General features: G+C 35.5%; 1 protein-coding gene across 2 annotated transcripts; it reads right to left on the bottom strand.

Moving 5' to 3' along the window:
* Positions 1-7,303: 7,303 nt before the first annotated feature.
* On the bottom strand, positions 7,304-16,669 carry LOC107701122 (basal cell adhesion molecule). 2 transcript variants are annotated; one of them, XM_016503061.1, is made up of 9 exons: positions 16,554-16,669; positions 14,882-15,247; positions 14,680-14,798; positions 14,447-14,600; positions 14,189-14,310; positions 13,919-14,072; positions 12,119-12,475; positions 7,934-8,027; positions 7,304-7,831 (listed from the first exon to the last, which is right to left on the bottom strand). In XM_016503061.1, the coding sequence occupies exons 1-9, from the start codon at positions 16,612-16,614 to the stop codon at positions 7,735-7,737; spliced, it is 1,524 nt and encodes a 507-aa protein (XP_016358547.1). In that variant the 5' UTR covers positions 16,615-16,669; the 3' UTR covers positions 7,304-7,734. The 2 variants fall into 2 exon arrangements, with proteins under 2 accessions (XP_016358547.1, XP_016358548.1); XM_016503062.1 differs by having other exon boundaries at positions 7,757-7,831; positions 12,102-12,475.
* Positions 16,670-19,647: the final 2,978 nt, after the last annotated feature.

Below are 19,647 nucleotides of genomic sequence, written 5' to 3' on the forward strand. Positions count from 1 at the left end.
TCAGGAAACAGTGGTTGCAATTTATTTTTTAACTCTGTTCCTGAGCATTATAACCCCAATTTGCTATTGTGTGCTGCGCATTTTACTGAGGACAGCTTCCACAACACCAGGGAGTAAAGTGCTGGATTCGCCCAAAAGTTTTTGTTGAAAGACGGAGCAAGGGGCGTGGGAGTACTGAAACACCGTCTAAGCTGTTCGCCAATCACAACGCACTGGGACAGCTAACCAATCACAACACATTTTGTTTTTCGGAAGGTGGACCTTCATCAAAGCCGGAACTAATCGAGCTGTTTGTGGCAGGCTGGGGAGAAAGGTATTTTAATAATGTAAATTATGTGAAAAACAATGCGTTTTTTGAACCACCAACCATGACAGCATGTTCTAGTACACCCCCAAAACAAAATCAAGACTTTGTAAAAGAGCATAATAGGACCCCTTTAAAGTCTCTCCACGAGCGATCGTACAGGTGCGGATATATCTGTGGCAGCTCAGCTATTCGACACAGTGTATTTATGTTGCTAGTGACTTGGAGATTTTGTTCTCCTGCCTGACCTCCGTTGAATGAGAAACGTACCGGGAAAGAAAATCGAATGTCAAAGAAGGTGGAGTTCCAGAACACACCCACCGATTGCGTAACCGCCACGGACCAATGGTATCTAAAAGGTGTTTAGGAGCCAAAACGAACTCCCCCTGAAAGTTCGCTTTGGTGAGCTGTTTCGAACTGCCGAAACAAACTCAAAACGAACTTCATTTCGGCCTGATTTTGTTCGAAATGACGTCATATCACTTCATTCTTCGATTTTGTTTGAAGTATATCGGGGCCTTAAAGGGATCATATGATGCGATTTAAATGTGTCCTTTCTCTTTGGAGTGTTACAAGCTCTTGGTGCATAAAGAAGATCTGTAAAGTTGCAAAGACTAAAGTCTCAAATCCAAAGAGATATTCTTTATAAAAGTTAAGAGTCAACCACGCCTACCTAAAACGGCTCGTTCTAACACGCCCTGGATCGGCTTTCACCGTGGACGAAGCGGAGTCCAGCCCGGGGTCGTCACATGTGGTTGCCGCAAGCCCACCGGCCGTTCCTCACTCAAGCCCGCCGGCCGCCGCTCACTCCAGCCCGCCGTGTGTGACACTGTGTGTTTCGTTGTGAAAGCAAAACAACTTTGTTTGGCCTTCCAAAAGAGGACACGACTAGAAATCAGTGGTTAAGTTGTATTTAGCTGTAATTTCAGGATGTAACACATTCAATGCAATGGAAAAAAAAAACAAAAAACAAATTAACTTGGTGTACCTTGCCTCAATTTGGCTTTCAGGTTAAATTGCAACACAACAAAGGCCATCAAAAGAATTGCACAATAAGTTGCACAATACTGGTAGAATAGCTAAGTCTCAGCCTGTAAATGACTGAAATCATTTTAGTGTTGAAATAGATTAAAGGCGTTTTTAGACCTGTAAATTGTTTGCTCAATTCCGCAACAGGAACGTAAATTGTGACAATGGTTGCATTTTCTTTTTGGTTCGGTTCGCTTTCACACAACAACTTTTCAAAGCGTACAGAAATGTGTTTATGCAAGTCACATGTAAGTAAACCAGTCATCTCATTGGCGCACCTGTTTACGTTCTTCATAGCATCAACCATCAAGGCTATGTATGTAGCTGTCGTCACACACACACTTAATTCCCATTTTATTCCCATATGTGCTCACCAAGAAAATCAGACATTTTATCAGAAAATCAGACACAGCTTTTTATACATTTACCATTATTAATTATCATACAGCTTGGTTTGTTGTACTGGATTTCTTTGTCACCAAAACTGAAACCGTTTATTTGCATTTGGACCAAGACTACCACGGTTCAGGTGATCTTGGACCAATTGTTTTGATGTGGATCTGAGCACTATATTGCTGTCTTCATATAAACAAACCGAACTAGGAAAGAAAATGTGCCAGTTTCCGAAACAAATGCTACAAATGAGTCTGGTGGGAAAAAAAGCATAAAACTTAATGGCAAATTTTAAAATCAGCATGAAACAGAAGTTACGATCATCTTTTCTTCCCTGTTGTGACACATATCTGGGTGAAACAGCTTCTCAAACGAAACAATGATTTTGTCCATTGGAAATTGATTGGATTGTTGTCATTACAATGTGAGTGACAGGTTACTGAAGAGAATATGTTATTGTCCTGCCTTCATGTCGGTGAACACGTTATGAGAGATTTTGATTAAAGACCCTTTTCACATTTCTGGGGTCATAACTACACCAAAACTACAACAAAAATAATTGTTGTATTCTCATTTGCCCCAATAGCAATATAAAAAAAATCCAAGATAGCATTTCTGACTTTCCAAAAGAGGAAAAACATGTTGTTGGTCAAAAGAGAGAGAGAGATGTCAAATTTGCCATCACTCCCTCATCCTTTGTATTAGAAACACTGATGCCGCAGTGTTAACTAGTTTTAGGTAAGCCAAGGTAAGAAAACACAGTATAATATAAACACAAAAGTATAATGTTGATAATGTATTAAGTAAAAAAAAATAAATAAATAAATATATATATATATATATATATATATGTGTTAATAACTTTGGAAATGCCTCATCACAGTCTGTGAAAAGGGTCCATTATGAGGGGGTATGAATTAAAAAATAATGATGTGCACAGATGAATCATTTATAATAAACACTGCAATATTCAATAAAAAAAAATCTCAATTTTGATATGGTGGTGACTTTAACTTAACAAAAAAGGCTCAGTATCTTGCAGAAGTACGTACTAACATTGCACTTGAATGTTCAGCTAGCGAGCTATTTATGTGGCATAACAATGTAACTTTTGACATACATACTGCTGTAGAGTGGTCTGAGAACTCTGACCACAGCTGCCTTCATTAAAAGACCTGTTTCTACACACGTGTCTAGAATTCTGTAAAATGCGTAGGCGTGAGTGCCTAAAATAGTTATCAAGTGTGCATTCTCACGCAGCCCTTCTCTGTGAACGTCTTAAATTTAAACCATTAAGCCACTGAAGTGATTATGAAAAATGTCACACAATACAGATTGATATATGAAGGTGCGCTTTCTAATTTTGAGCATGTTGGAAATACTACAACGCATGTAACAACCAGCCGGTTTTGCTTTAAAAATGTATAATTTTATAGTTGCTGCATAAGACAAGACAGAGAACCTGAAAAAAAAATCTGTTCAGTGTTTAATATGCAATTTGTCAATAGTTAGCCATTAAATTACCAACGCTAGCTAGCGAACCAACCAATAAACAAAAACGAACAAATAAATGGATAAATGGAAAAATAAATAAATAAGGGCAGGAATATTGCATATTTTTCATAAAAACATTGATTAAGCGTGCAAAAGTTCTCTGTTTTTACGGTTAATGGATAAACTCATTGTTTTAAAATAAATATATTGTGTACTAATGTAGATCAGTAGTGTAAAAATGAATGTAAAAATTATTTTAAATTAATAATGTGCATTGAATGCCTCCAGATGTTAGCAATTTCCATGAAATTTGTTGAAGACCATACCTTTAATCCCTGCTTTGCTGTGCTTGCATGGGACATTTGTTCATAGCACACCTCCGGAGACATTTCAAAATGCCCTGCACAGAATTAACAAGCATTAAATACATAGCAATGTCATCATAACAGCATAATTATTAGCAGTAAATAGTAGGCATACACTGGATTACTGTATTTATGAGCTATACCTACCTCCTCCATCTAAACAGATATTTCCATAAATAGGATTTTCCTGTCTTTCCATCTCATCATCCTCAAACCTGCACAAAATATAACCAAATGTATTTAAATGATTCAAAGGGCTGTTGCTTATTACATTTTAAATCAAAAATTTTTTCCCCTTTTTGTGAAAAAATACATTAAAAAATTGTAATTCAAACAATATGCTGTTAAATCACCTGTAAGACCGAAGTGAATCTTGACGTAATGGCTCATCTCCATATTCTAACATGTTTTCATTAACTGATAAAAAAAAAAAAAAAAGAGTTTATAACTGTGACCTCAAGTTGTTGTAGATTTGTCATTATTCATTCATCTTTCTATATGTTCTATAAAAGTCAAATGTATGAAGCATACCTGCATATATTTTTTTCTTTCTTCTTAATAAACAGAATACAACATTTAAACACACAGATATCAGCAGTGCAGTCGATGTCAGACCAATGGCCACATATTGATTTGTGCAGTTTTCTGGTTATAAAGAGATAATTAACAGGTCATGATTGGATGAATATTGCATTGGCTTCCCATTACATCTTATCTAATATTTATATTACAACATTTTATATTCATTTTGTTACACAATAGCAATTATATTGCCTGACGTTTATCAATATAAACTGAAACAACAACAACAGGCAATTGGTGCAATCATTATTTTAGAATGATTTTTTTACTTCTTCTTAAACATGTCTTTCAATTAATATTTTAATATTTCAATTGAATATTTTATTATTTACATAAAAAGTGTTACAGATCTTTTTCTTCTTTTTTTAATTCTTAAAACTTTCAATAAATATTTTTATATTTCAATTTAACATTTTATGTATTTATATAGAAAATTGTTGTAGTAAGGAAAGTTGTTTGAGTTTCTGTAGATGTCATCACACTGAAAGAATTTAAAGAATCTCTACCAATATAATTATTATCATTCATATCATTAATAAACTTCACTAGTTGTTTTGTGCAGATTAATTACTGTATAATTTACTGTATTATTCAAAGAAGGTTCAATATGTCAGGGTTTGATTTAAATCCATCACTATTCTAAGCCTTAAGAACAAAAAATGACTGAGAACCATAAAGAAAACATGCAAAAATACAATTATGAAAGAAAATTTTTTTTTGCAGTTTCAGTCTGCCATTAAAATGATGAACTACTGATTTAGACAACAAAACAGCTTTCATTTAAACTCAACGTGTTAGAAAACCGTCAGCAGAGAACAATCCCATACAAAAGCGATAAAGCATTTTTCCTCTTACCTGGCATCCTGATTTTATAGGGTCAAATGTCCAATAAATCCTTGTCTGATAAACCCTTTCACCTGTATGTGAGCATGTTCAGCAAGAAGTGCACCAATGTTGCTGCTATTTTTATCGTCTTTAGACGTTTTCGGTTACAAACAGGAAATGTGGCGGCTACCTTATTCGTTGCAAGCGTTCACATCACAAGAAACACATGGAGTCTACATTCCGTAGTGTCATGAACCACTCTCTATTGTTGAGATGTACATCGAAAGCACTTCATTTTTACGGTTGTCATTGTATTTATTTATTAAAAATGTTTTTGAAAGAATTTGCTTTTGAAAAGTTCCTTGTTACATTTTGTGAAATTTGTCAAATCTGTTGTTCGTTATCTCGATTTTCTCTATTAAAAAGTATATTGCCTTTATGTTTATTTATTTTATAATTTATAATTAAAAATTAGGTGAAAAGTACGAAATCAAACGTATCTACCATAGACACTGAGAGTGCTGCAATATTTAGATTAGCACTTGACGAATATGGGTTTTTCCATGACCAATTCTTAAAATTTTACCATTGTTGCCCCAATCCTGAATATTTGGTTACATCCATGAGATCAAATACTTTGTTGTACAGCAATTTTATTGTAAAATCTAAAAACAAATCATAATTTGAATTTACAATATACAACTAAAATATTGCTAAAATGTCAAAGTCAAAAGACAAACTTATTATGAAAACAAATGTTATTATAATTACAATTTATTACAATATACAACTAAAATATTGCTAAAATGTCAGTCAAAAGACAAACTTATTATGAAAACAAATGTTCTTATAATTACAATTTATTACAATATACAACTAAAATATTGCTAAAATGTCAGTCAAAAGACAAACTTATTATGAAAACAAATGTTCTTATAATTACAATTTATTACAATATACAACTAAAATATTGCTAAAAACTACATGATTTTTCATTTTCTACTTTCTGTATTCTGTATAACTGAACTTTCACGCACTGTACTTTATTCTGTGAGGCAAAAATAAATGGAAATAGAATTTTGCACATTTTTTACACAATTGATTATTTTTCTCATGCATTATTGGTAAATGACCTATATACATCATGAAGTACAATAGTACATTGGAGACCTGATTGTATACAGTGCAGGATACAGATGATCTAAACACTGAAACAATCAATCCTTTTTTCTGAATTTTCCATTTCCGACCACAGTAGCGAGAACAGGAAACGTCCCTCTGCATAAACGTGTCGCTGTTGTAGCAAAGAACCACAATGCACAAAACTCTGTACAAAAAGCAACTCTCTCTTTTTCTTGTTTTCTCTGTCTTAACACACATACACTCTCTAATAGTCATATGTCTCTGTTCATTAATCAGAAATGCCTTTCATTTCCATCTTCTCCCACATTGAATGAAGGCTTGTTTTCAGGGGTAAACTTCATTTTAAAATGCCGGATGTTGTATAAGCAGCATGAACAGAACTAAATTCTGCTTTGTTCTAAGCACAATATAAACAACCACCAGCTGTGCTGTTACTGCAAGTTATAATATATGGTGACCAGAGCTGGAATTTGTATTTGTAGATTAGACCTGTAAGGTTTAGGATACATACTGTCTCTGTTGGTCACTGTCTGATGTGGTTTTGGCAGTTGGTTTGTCTCGACTATCTGAGGTGTAAACTGAGGTTTTATGGGGCCTGAAACAATCAGCTGATAGCCTTTGCTTTGTTAACAGAACATGCAGCCACAACAGGAGGTCAGTGTTGGCATGTAGACTTTATTTCAAAGCTATCTGATTATGAATAGTGCTCACTTATTTTCTTTGCAGTTGTATTGTAACAGTATTAAAAGCCATCATTGCAACTGACAGCCTCATTTATTGAACACACACACACACACACACGCACGCACACACACACACACACACACACACACACATACATTATTAAACTCTAAAGTTACCTAAGGCCTAGTCATATTTCATATTTCTGGAATTTACTCGGTTTTTGACCCCACCCTCACACACTTTTTTTTATTTTTTTAATTCACACATTTCAGGGAAAATTTTACATAGTTATGATGTAGGAGTAGTATGTGTGCTAAGTAAAACTCAAGATATTCGATAATATATTTAATGTCAGTAAAGCACAAGCAAAATTCAGTCACATTTTTTTTTCATCTAAAAAAGAACGAACTAATTATTTATAAGAGTAACAGATTTTATGTACAGTCAATTCAGAAATACAAAGAAAATAAGTAAAAAATACTTTAGTTAATTCACCCAAAAATAAAAATTCAAATCCATAAGACTTTCAAAAAACATATTATATATTTGATGTACTCTATGTACTGAACAATGTTTATATAAAAGCTTAAATTAAATCTGTTCATCATATAAAGTGACTGCCTCTTCAGAAGACATGAATTAAACTGGGAGATTCATATGGGTTACATTTACAATGTCTTTATGAACTTTTTGAAGCATCAAAATACTAGTTGCGTGGACTGTCAATGGAAAGACAGAAATCTCTTAGGTTTTCTTAAAAATATCTTCATTTGTGTTTTGAAGATGAACGAAACTTCATGAGGATGAGTAATTGATGAAACAATTTTCATTTTTGGGTGAGGCCTTTAGGGAAGAATCTTCCATGTCAGCATATTTGTGGCCCACGGTTTGTAGGTTCTCAAGTACATGATACGTTCACACTAGAATATCAGTCATATAGACATCATGGTTCCTCACTGATGTGTATTTCACTGGTGGTGGGGGAGGTTTGAATGGAGGTGGCATATCCATTCTGAAAAGAAAAAGTAAAAATGTAGATAAATGGACTGAAAATGTGTAGGATGCGATTATGTAAAAGGACAGAGGATGTGCTGCTGATTTTTGTGTGTCTCACTTTTTTTGGTTCTGGTGTCTTCTGTATAGAAGCACAATCAACACGAGTAACAACAACACAATCGGGACAGCGATATATGTCGAGCTTTTTGAGGCTGAAAGAAAAACAAAAGATATGTATAGAAAAGTCAACCCAAAAAAGGCCTGGTTTTATAATTAGCTCAGATTGGCCTAAATTCATATCCTGTTTATACTGTCATGTGCATGTCTGTTTGAGAACAAAACACTGATATCAATCTGTGATAAGTGGGGCAGGGCCGATGGTTGTGGGAACGGAGCAAGGCCGGTGGAGTAAATGATAATGAGAGACACCTGTGCCACTCACTGCTCATTATCATTTACTCCACCGGCCTCGCTCCATTCCCACAGCTCTCGGCCCTGCGTCACTCATCACACAACCATAGATCACACACTTTAAATCAAACAGCGTGACGTCATATACAGTGCCTTCCACTAATATTGGCACCCTTGGCAAATATGAAAATAAATCTGCATCGTTTATCCTTTGAAGTAAAACAATGAAAAGTAGGGGAAAAATCTAATTATGAAATAAATCTTTTTCTGTAGGTTACGTTGGCCACAATTATTGGCATCCAACGTTCTTTTCCCAAGGTTTCCCAAGCTCTGAGTTATCTCCTATAATGCCTGATGAGTTTGGAGAACACCTTACAAGAGATCAGAGACCATTCCTTCATACAGAATCTCTCCAGATCCTTCAGAATCACAGCTCCATGTTGGTGCTTCTTCTCTTCAGTTCACCACACTCATTTTCTATATAGGGTTCAGGTCAAGGAACTGGGACGGCCATGGCAGAAGCTTCATTTTGTGCTCAGTGACACAGAGTTGATGCAGTTGATTTTGATGTTTGTTTTGGATCATTGTCCTGATGGAAGATCCAACCATGGCCCATTATAAGATTTCTAGCAGGGCAGTCAGGTTTAGATTTTTTTATCTGTTGGTATTTGATAGAATCCATGATGCCATGTATCTGAACGAGATGTTCAGGACCTCCGGCAGAAAAATAGGCCCACAACATTAAAGATCCAGCAGTATACTGTACACTGTATTTAACCGTGGGCATGGGGTACTTTTTAACCCTGTTCACACCAAACCCATCTGGTGGGTTTGCTGCCAAAAAACAGCAAACCCACCATTTTTTTTTTTCATCTGACCATAGAAGCCAGTCCCATTTGAAGTTCCAGTCGTGTCTGACAACTGAATATGCTGGAGTTTGTTTTTGGATGAGTGAGGAGAATTTTTCCATTTTGAAACCCTCCTGAACAACATGATGTAGAGGCTGTTTGATAATTTTTGTAACGAATCATCCACTGAAGGCGAGTTGAAGTGAGAACCCAAGTGCAGCTTTATTTACAGTGATCCAAACTAGACAGTGAGTTCATGAACGGCCTCCATGGCAAGACAGTCTGTGAGTTTGTGACCGGCCTCCGTGGCCGTGACAGGGCAGGCAGTGAGTTCGGAAGCGGACGCCACCACCTCAGGAGGTTTACAAAATAAAAGACATGGAAAACATGAACATGAAACAACCCCCAAAACACCACATTACAATTTTTTAGGCTTTCTGACCCCAAGACTCAACTAATCTCTGCTATTCTGCAGCTGTGATCCTTGGAGAGTCTTTGGCCAGTCAGACTCTCCTCCTCACCTTGCATTAGGATGATATAGACACATGTCCTTTTCCAGACAGATTTGTAACATCTTTATTTGACTGGAACTTCTTAATTATTGCCCTGATGGTGGAAATGGGGATTTTCAATGCTTTAGCTATTTTCTTAAAGCCACTTTCTATTTTGTGAAGCTTAACAATGTTCTGCACATCAGAATTATATTCTTTGGTTTTACTCCTTGTGATGGATAATTAAGGGAAGTTGGCCTTTGTGTTCCTCATATTTATAATCCTGTGGAATAGGAAGTCATGGCTGGACAATTTCATGCTCCTATAGTCACCCTGGTGTGCTAAAGAATTATAAAAATAAATGGGAATATACTTCAGAGATATTTTACTCATAATTTCTAGAGGTGCCAATAATTGTGGCAAACATGCATTGGAGAAAAAAACTTTTATTTCATAATGTGAGTTTCCCCCCACTTTCCATTGTTTTACTTCAATGAAACGTTAGAATTTTGTGAATGTTTTGAATGAAAGATCAAAAAGATAAACGATGCATATTTATTTTCATAGCCGCCTTTGCTCATATTTACCAAGGGTGCCAATATTAGTGGAGGGCACTGTATGTGTCTGTAAGGCTCCCGAGTTACAGATAAACATGTCAGATTACATTATTGTGTGTATTTAATTAGTTTCAAATCAACATAAAACATGACCACTTGTAATTCCTTAGTATGAAACCGATTCAAACAATATTCAAAGGGAATATTCCAGTTACATTCCTAATACATGACAGATAAGTTGATTTTGATTGAATCTAGGCTATATAAAACATTATAGGCTGTGATGCTCGCACTGTGATCTACTTACTGAAAATTAAATGAAGAAAAATTATACACAATTTTAAATTTAAGTTAATTTAACTTGATTTAATAATGATTGTCGTATGATGCATTGCTGGATCTTGAAAAGTGGGTGTTTCTTATCAGAATGGACTCAAGCCTGAATGAGAGTTGATGCGGTCAATAGTGGAGGCCTGTTTGAGATCCCAAAGTTAATGCATTAAAAAAAAAAAACGTTATTTGCTATTATTGCCATGCCATTTCTGTGTTTTCTGGTTTTAATACATTTAGAAAGCAGCGATTACCTGTAACAATAAGCATTACCAAAAGTAGTGATGGAGAAAACATAGCTTTTCAAAACTCTGAATCATTTGCTTCGTTGACAAACTAGATGTTTTAATGAAAATGTAATCTATCAAATGTAATCTAGAAATAATTAAATATCAATAAATATGAAGGTTCTGTAAAATTTGTGCTATTGTGTGTTGTGTGTTAGCTATTAAGCAGGGCTTGGCAAACTATGTCAATTAGAATTAGGGGTGCAACGGTTCAACTTACGGTTCGGTTTGTATCACGGCTATAGAGTCACGGTTTCGGTACGGTTCGGTATGTGCTATGTTCAGGGAAAAAACGATATTGTCAAATAAAAATAAAGAAAATAAGAACAAATAATCTAACTACAAGCAACAGCACAAATAAATAAACAGTGAAAAAATATACAAATAAAATAAACAGTGCTTTTCAGTTTTTTTAGGTAGGTCTAACATAGTTTTTAGGTACAGAAATTGAATAAATCAAATGTAAAATAACATTGCATATTTGACTGTATAAATTAAAGATTAATCCTTATTAAAGTTACAAAAGTTATTCAACCAAGAGCAGTGAGTGATTTCCGTGTTGTTGCTGTTTGATTAATATTAAGAAAGTGCTGTCACTTTAAGAGAACGCACTGATCCAGTGCACTGATACTGTATGTTCAGCCGACTATGTCTGCTAGGATACTCACCAAGACCGGCATTTTGACATAATTTTTGAGTGAATTTGTCCATTCAAGCACAATACTTAAAAGAGAGCTTAATATTTGCCAGTGTTCTGAGACGCAGGTTCACGCGCTTCGGATGAGCGACCACACACAGATCTTCTCACTGCGCACGCGAGTTCACGTCTTCTGGCTCCTTAATATTTAAACTGGCAAGGCTTATATGAGTTTAGTTTAAACACAGATAGCAACGTGTGCTGTTCAGGTCTCACCTGAGCTATCAACAAGTGATGACGGCATAAATGACAGTTATTCCAGCATAAAGCACTCGCATTGATTAAAGAGTGACTGGTTTGTCCACGTATTGTTTTTTTCTCTCTCTCATCGCTCTTGTTGTAATGTATTGGGAAGCCAGAATTTGTATCCATCAACAGAAACATGCATTAACCGAACTCTAACAAACCATGTTACAGATGCATTGTCAGATTTAAGTTGAACCGCGGTCCTAGTGTATGCCGAACCGTGTGTGGAGAACGGTACGGTTCGATTTTTATACCGAGAACCGTTGCACCCCTAATTAGAATCAATTAAATATTGTTCTTTTTGTAATATACACGCACAAGTATTAAAATTCATTACGTTAATTTAAAATGAACCTACATTATAAAACTGACCCGGGAGCGGAGCAAACCATTTTTTGAGTAATTTGAGTGTGTTTTACCTTTTGGTGCTTTTTACCTTTTGCTGTAACAGTGGTGATGTTTTTCTGTGTTATAACAGTGGTGACTCTTTCTCTTCTGGTAGCTGGATCTGGAGTTGTGCTCAAACTGTCTGTAGAGGTATCTGTAGATTTTACAGTACTTGCATGTAATGTAGATGCATTGCCAACAGGTGGAGCAGAAGAGCTGCCAGTGGGATGACTGGTGTGTCTGGGTTGTAGGGTTGTCATAGTGGCATTTGGTTTTATTGTGCTAGCCAGGAAGTGATCAGATTCTGTTGTAGACACAGTGGTATCATTGCTCCATGAGCTGGTCCCATTAGAGGTAAAGCTGCTCAGATGTTTGGTGGTACTTACTGGGCAAGGAGTTGTCATTCCTTTAGCAGAAATCATTACGGAAGGGAAAATGAAATATATAAAGAATGTAAATTAAGAAATATTACAATTACATACTACAATACATATTACAATAATAATACAGACCTACATATGTCAAGGGGTTTAGAAAAAGGATTATTATAATAATATAATATAATATAATATTATTATTATATTATATTATATTATATTATATTATATTATATTATATTATTGCATTAGACTACAGTAAAACTAGACCTTAAAAGCTGTATGGAATTGAAACAGTATTGGGATGTTTGTGGTGTGAGTTTGCACAATGATTCTATTCTATTCTATTCTATTCTATTCTATTCTATTCTATTCTATTCTATTCTAGTCTATTCTATTCTAGTCTAGTCTAGTCTAGTCTAGTCTAGTCATATTTAGTCTGACATGTAACAGAAAGTGCTCCCCACCTGTGGGTTTACCCAAATGTGTGCCAAAGGAACATTATATGATGCACACACACTCTAAGAAGATTTTGTAAAATAGGGCTCAACTTTCTGTATAAATTTTTCTCAGGTGTTTTACCCATATTTTAAATTATGCATTGCAATGTGTTGTGTTTTAGAGTTAAAGGAAATGTCTGTAAACTTGAAGGGTTAGTCTAGCAAAAAATCTAAACTATTATCATCATTTACTCACCCTCATATCATTCCACCCTATAGTTTCGGTTCCTATAGACTTCCATTGTACACACAAAGGAGGTCATTGGGGACCGAAACTTTTTGGTTACCAACTAATTCACAGTATCGTCTTTCATGCTCCACAGAAGAAAGAAAGTCAGTTCCTAATACAGGTTAGGAATGACACGAGGATGAGTGAATGATGACAGAATTTTAATTGGTATTTTTAACAGATAATGTCCTGGCAGAACATTGCCAGTATATTAATGTTTTTCTACAGATTTTTTTTTCTTACAGTGCACACATTTGTGAGCTAATGATAACGTTTATCCCCTACCATTAAATCGAACCATCACACAAACTTTCTGCATTTTTACGTTTTCATTAAGATTATTTAGCATGTTTATTAAGCCATTTTCCTCATTGGGACCATTGGCTGGTTACATCGTGGATGATTTCAGGTTTTACTATCCTTGTGGGGACATTTAGTTCCCACAATGCTGGTAAAACCTGACCCACACACACGCAAAAACACACTAACAGCCTTTCCTAAAACAATAAGTCCCGGAAGGCTTCAAAAGAGGGAAATCAATTAACCTCTGTTCCAAAATGTATAATTAATTCCCAAAGGCTTCAGTGGTATTTTCCATTGTTTGTGCTGTGTGCTTTGGGCAAACTGGGACTTTATCGTTTATTATTCACTTTTAAGAAGCTGTTTTTTTTGTTGTTGTTTTTTTTTTTACACAGGAATTTCAAATTGCCATGTGATCGCAGTTACAAAAAATGTTTTCTTACCTTGGCTTTGCTTTGAGAGAACATGGATAGAAAACTCCATGTCTGTCTGGAGTTGAGTCTTCAAAAAGACAGCTGTCAGTTGGTATGTTCCTGACTGGTCAGATGTTACGGAGGTCAGAGACAAAGTCTCTGACAGAGACAGTGTTGTGCCACCCTAAAAATCATCACATGGATTTGTAATTTTAGACAGTTAATACACTATAAATGGTTTATTTAAAGCAATACTGCTTTAATTTTTCATTTCAATCTCTTAATATTTCACAATCTTACCCTCATCCACTTATACTGCAACTGCAAGTACTGTGATGCTTTTGCGATACAAGAAATCATCACATCCTCACCAACACTGACGTTTAAAGGGCTGCTTGTGTTACACTCAATGCCATCAAGAACTGTTTGGAAAAGTAGGAATTATTTTATATGGATTTGTTTATATGTAAGAGCTTTTATTCGACAGGTAATGATAAAAAAAAAACTCAAACACCTTTTTAGGTGCAACTGATTTATATTCTCAATACAAACACTCACAATTCACAGTCAGTTCCATAGTGGCATTGAGACCTTGCTGATTTCGTACTAATGAGTCCCATTCAGGTAAACAGATGTACACATCGCTGTCGTTTCTGGTGATGTGTGATATAATGAACTCTCCTTTTGAGCTTTCCAGCCAAATTATCTGGTCCTGATGAGGTGAATAAGATCAACACAACAGTTGTATAAACTGTGGCATATAGAAATGTGTATTTTTCCATCTGACTCACCTTTGACCTTGCAAGTTTATAACGGAGTGGTGGAGGGCTAGCTGAACAAGTTATTTTCACGTCATCTCCCTCTTTTATGAATCCATATGGATATGACATCTTCACTGATGCTGGAGGCTCTGAAATTAGCAGACAGATCATACTTATTTGCTATTAAATGTGAATTAAATGTGAGAATGTAGGTTAACAGTAAGCAGTTTACCTGTGACTTGGAGCTTTGTGGTTCTTTTAATTGAGCCATTAGGATAAGATGTAATTTCGCAAATATAGTTTCCACCGTCATTCACTGTAACTTTATACAGGGTCAGGATTGAGCCCTGCAGCTTCCAAGTTTTTGAACTGGTCACTGTCTCCAGAAGAGAACCGGACTTAATATAATTTGTTGAGTACCCAGGATGGAACACAACAATCTTCTGATCGATCTTCTCATTTTCTTTTTGCTGTTTAATCCATTCCAGCTGGATAATTGTGACGTCATGCCCCTCTCCCACAATGCACTGCAGGCTGACGTTCTGTCCCTCCACAGCAGTTGCGGTCACATTATAATGTATAAGCACTCCGTACGTTCCTGATAAACCAATTTCATAAGTGATAGTCTGATTGTGTTGTTGATTATTTTAAAGGGGTCATATGATGCGATTTCAAGTTTTCCTTTCTCTTTGGAGTGTTACAAGCTGATTGTGCATAGATAAGAACCCTGAAGTTGCAAAGACTAAAGTCTCAAAACCAAAGAGATATTCTTTATCAAAGTTAAGACTCTGCCACGCCCCCCTAAAACGGCACGTTCTAACACGCCCCCACATATCTACGTCACTGTGTGGACATATTTGCATAATGCCGCCCAAATGTGCACGCAAAGAAAGAAGGCGTGGTTTCAGTAACCGCAGTTAGTGTTGAAGCAGCCATCTCAGGGAGACGCTGTGTTTCTAGGTGAAAGCAAAAGCACTTTATTTGGCCTTCCGAAAGTAGATGCATTTAGGAATCTTTAAGATCACTTACAACAGAACAGCAATGCATTTTATGGACGACCGTTTCGTGAACCTAGGAGAGGAGGTAATTCTGACTTTGCTATGACAATCTGGCGCTTCTGAAACAAAATAATGATCTTTAAAAAAGCATCATATGATCCCTTTAAGAGATGTGTTATTGACAAGGTTTCCCTTTTTCAAGCATTAGAAAAATCACCAGTGTCATCTGTAGTATAATTATGTGTCATTATATGTATAGACACCTTATTGGATAGGTCAAGAAAAGATAATATTTGATGACTGAAAATAAATGTCATATGTAACCATCAAGTAAAAAGCAATGTATTTTCCTTACACCTTAAATGCATGTGAATGTATCTTAATCATTATTTAAAATATTAAAATATAAAATTTAGGGGTGTTGCTCCACTTGACATTTTACAACCTGAACTAATCTTGCCTTGTGAGAAAAAGATCGTATTGTCCAATATTTAAAAGATTTATTGACCTTGAGGGTCATTTCATGATTTTTCTGCTTGATTGGACCACACGACTTTGATTTGATTTTTTTCCTCTAAGAAATAATAATAAAAGATTATGCTTGATAAATACTTTTTCAATAATTCATTCTTTTAATGATGATTTTGTCTTTGTTATGAAATCAGAACAGTTCAATCACACGGTCACTTTTGACTTTTATTTATTTTAACAGAGATTGAAAACAAGCTCATAGGATTATCTGTTAAATCACTATGAATGAATGGCATTTTGAATGCATTTCAAGTAAATGATTAGGACAAAAAGATAAGTGTCATGCCATAGACCTCCTAACCAAAGTACCGATCAGTTTAAAAGCTAGTAAACCTTTTCTTTGTAGGTAAAAATAAAAATTCAAGCTGCTCTTACCTTGTATCATGCATAAAAAAATAAGAAGTTTATAAGTTGGCTCTGCCATCAAAAAATCCATATCTGTGAGGACAACAGTCTTAACAGAGAGAGAGAGTCAGACATAAGCAGCAGCAGAGGCACAGGCACAGGAAGTGAGCTACACCACCAGAGAGACAGGAACTGGTTTATCTTCATCGTTTTACTTCTATAGTCTAGTCTGTCGGAATCAACAGTTGCTTGTTTTTTTTTCCACCAAGTGAACAGCAGAGGATACCTAATGGATAGATGCTCTGATGTTTAGAGTAGATTGGATGGAGTAATGGAGTTGGTCTTGATACTTTTTATAAGCACGGTAAACTTCTACAACAGATAATTATGACCTTATTTCTTTGCGTTGGCAGTCAAATGTTGACAGTCAGCATGTCTTCCTCGATTTCCTGTCAGAATGCATCTATGTAACAAGCTGCGGCCACGTTTACTCATACACAGACAGACACACACACACACACACACACACACACACTCTCTCTCTCTCACTCACACACACACACACACACACACATCAAAATCAAGATCACGTGAAATTTTAAAGCCCCTACAGGCAGTAGGTGTGTTATTGATTGTTTATATTATAATTAACAATGAGGCTGGTTGGCCAAAGTCCCCCGGCCAATGAACATTTCACTTCTTTCTTTGGTATTTCTTATGGTATTATAGAATTTACTGTTAATGTACATCCTAAATTTTGAATGTCCATTTTGGCCAGGACTCCGTGGTAGAAGAGATTTATATCTCAATGGGATAATTCCTGGTAAAATAAAGGATAATAATAATAATAAATAATAAATGAGACATGACAGGAAACTACAGTGGGGAGAGTGTGAATGCTCAGTTTAACAAACGAAGACATGTCAGCCTACTTCAGGTGCAGGCTTCGGAGCCACAGAATACTAGTAATGACATTACGTAATCAGGATACTTAATTAGGGACACACCGATATACAAAATTTGGACAATAATTTTTTTCAAGCAGGGGTTTAAGTAGGGGTAAAGAGCTCAATTCAAAATCCAATATGGATCAATAACTTAAATATATGTGTGTATGTATATATATATATATATATATATATATATATGTGTGTGTGTGTGTAGGCAGATTATCATGCCTATATTTGAATAAGATATTACTATGATCATAGATTGACAACGGAAGAGCAGAGAGACATCAGCTTTGTTTGATTTAAACTCACAGATGTCTCATGCTTCTGAACTAACTACCTGTTACCCAGAGATTCATGTGCATTCACATTATTCATATGCCATTTCCATTCCTCACGGCCTCTGGGGTCTGAAGCTCATAATCATTGTCTTGTAGAAAAATATCAAAATCACATACTATCAAATAATAATGAAGCAATGAGTGCTGTAAATGGGGAAGGAATTGATGGCTCTATTAGATTATTTTGGAGGGGATATAAGGGACGTCAGTGAAGGTGGCAGCTGATAGCAGTTTGGGGAGATATAAGCTGCAAAATATAAAATCAAAGCAGCATCTTAGTAATTATGAGGAAATGCGATAAAGAATACTGGGGACACTCGTACTTTGATATAGACATATAGTGTTGAGAGACAGGCTCGATGATACAGAGTAACAGAGTAACAAATAGGGAAATATTTAATCTGTATAAAGGATCTGATGTCCTCAAGTCAAATGACTTGAGAAGGTCGAGATCTGCTGTCATCTGTAATATTTGCCTGTCAAAATAACACACATTTGAGACTTTGTGTTCTGCCAAAGGACTAAAATATCCTCTTTCATTATAGGAATCAGTGAGCAAAGCATTTGATTCAGAAATTGAGTAAGTGTCTGATGTAATCCATACATAACCTCTAAAAATTGTGCTTGTGTGTCTGTGTGAGCCTCTGAGGCTGAATATCATAAATGCAGCCTGCATCATTTTAATGAATAATTCGGTGAATAAAATTGTGCAAATCAGGTAATCAGGCAGTCATGCACAAAATATTCTTGCTTGTCGTTATCAGCAATGACATGTGTCTTTGAGCTTGTAAACAGACAGAAATTGCACCCAGACAAGAGCAGTGAAACAAATGAAGTTCTGATGTAAGTTTCATCAGATATTCAAAAAGGAACAATCACTCGGAATACACAAAATCATGTTTAGCTTTGCTATAATGAGGCTTCAAAAAGGGATTCACCGAGTTCACCAGACTGTATCTTATCTTTAGCTATGCTAAGATATGTGCTTATGGTTCTCATCTCAAAAACTCCCGGTGTCATGCAAGATCCTGTCCTTATTAGAATATCACCCTTTTTAAGTGTCTGGTCAAAAACATGTGCATTATCATGATATCTTGTTCAAGCTAATCAAAAAAGAGTTTATTAACCTGTTTGTGTTTACCTAGCTTGTAGGCCAAGCTGTTAGTTTGCTAACTGCAGGCTAACTGGAAACAAATAAATGGGAAATGACCAGCCTCTGTAATATAATATGACAGCAATATGTAGGCTAAGCTGTTAACTTGTCTTTAATGCTAAGCTGTTAGCTTGCTAACCAAAAACAATTTATGGGAATTGTTTTGATGATTTCAGCTTCTGTCCCTTATGAAAATTAACCATGGTTTTACTGTAGTAAATGTATAGTAACCATGTTTTTTTGGTGTATTGATTGCCATTTGTATAACCACAGTTTTACTACAAATACCATGGTTAAACTATGGTCAGTGTAGAAAAACCATGGTTAATTTGTGGTTACCATGGTTTAACTATAGTAACCATGTTTTTTGGTTTTATTTGTAGTAAAACCATGGTTAATTTTCGTAAGGGGTAGCCTATAATGTGATATGCATGATGTAGGCTAAGCTGTCAGCTAGCTAACCAGATGCTAACTAAAAAGAAACAAAATGTTTAATTTGACCATTTTAGCTTCTGTAATATATATAATATGCAATACATAGGCTAAGCTGTTAGCATACCTTTATTTAAGCTAAGCTACCTTGTTAAATAAAGTCTAAATGAAAACAAATCAAGGGAAATATTTAAAGGCAGGGTAGGTGATTTGGTTCAAAAAAAATTTTTGTTATGATGGTTGAAAGT

The sequence above is a fragment of the Sinocyclocheilus anshuiensis genome, unplaced genomic scaffold (genome assembly GCF_001515605.1).
Source record: "Sinocyclocheilus anshuiensis isolate Anshui unplaced genomic scaffold, SAMN03320099.WGS_v1.1 scaffold907, whole genome shotgun sequence".
Lineage (NCBI taxonomy): Eukaryota > Metazoa > Chordata > Actinopteri > Cypriniformes > Cyprinidae > Sinocyclocheilus > Sinocyclocheilus anshuiensis.

Excerpts from the sequence above, each read along its gene's own strand:
- LOC107701122 (XM_016503061.1), bottom strand. The coding sequence starts at position 16,614 with ATGGATTTTTTGATGGCAGAGCCAACTTATAAACTTCTTATTTTTTTA. Across the intron at positions 12,476-13,918 it reads TCTCTCAAAGCAAAGCCAAG|GAATGACAACTCCTTGCCCA; the intron begins GTAAGAAAACAT and ends TTTCTGCTAAAG. Across the intron at positions 8,028-12,118 it reads CACCACTGTTACAGCAAAAG|CCTCAAAAAGCTCGACATAT; the intron begins GTAAAAAGCACC and ends TTTTTCTTTCAG.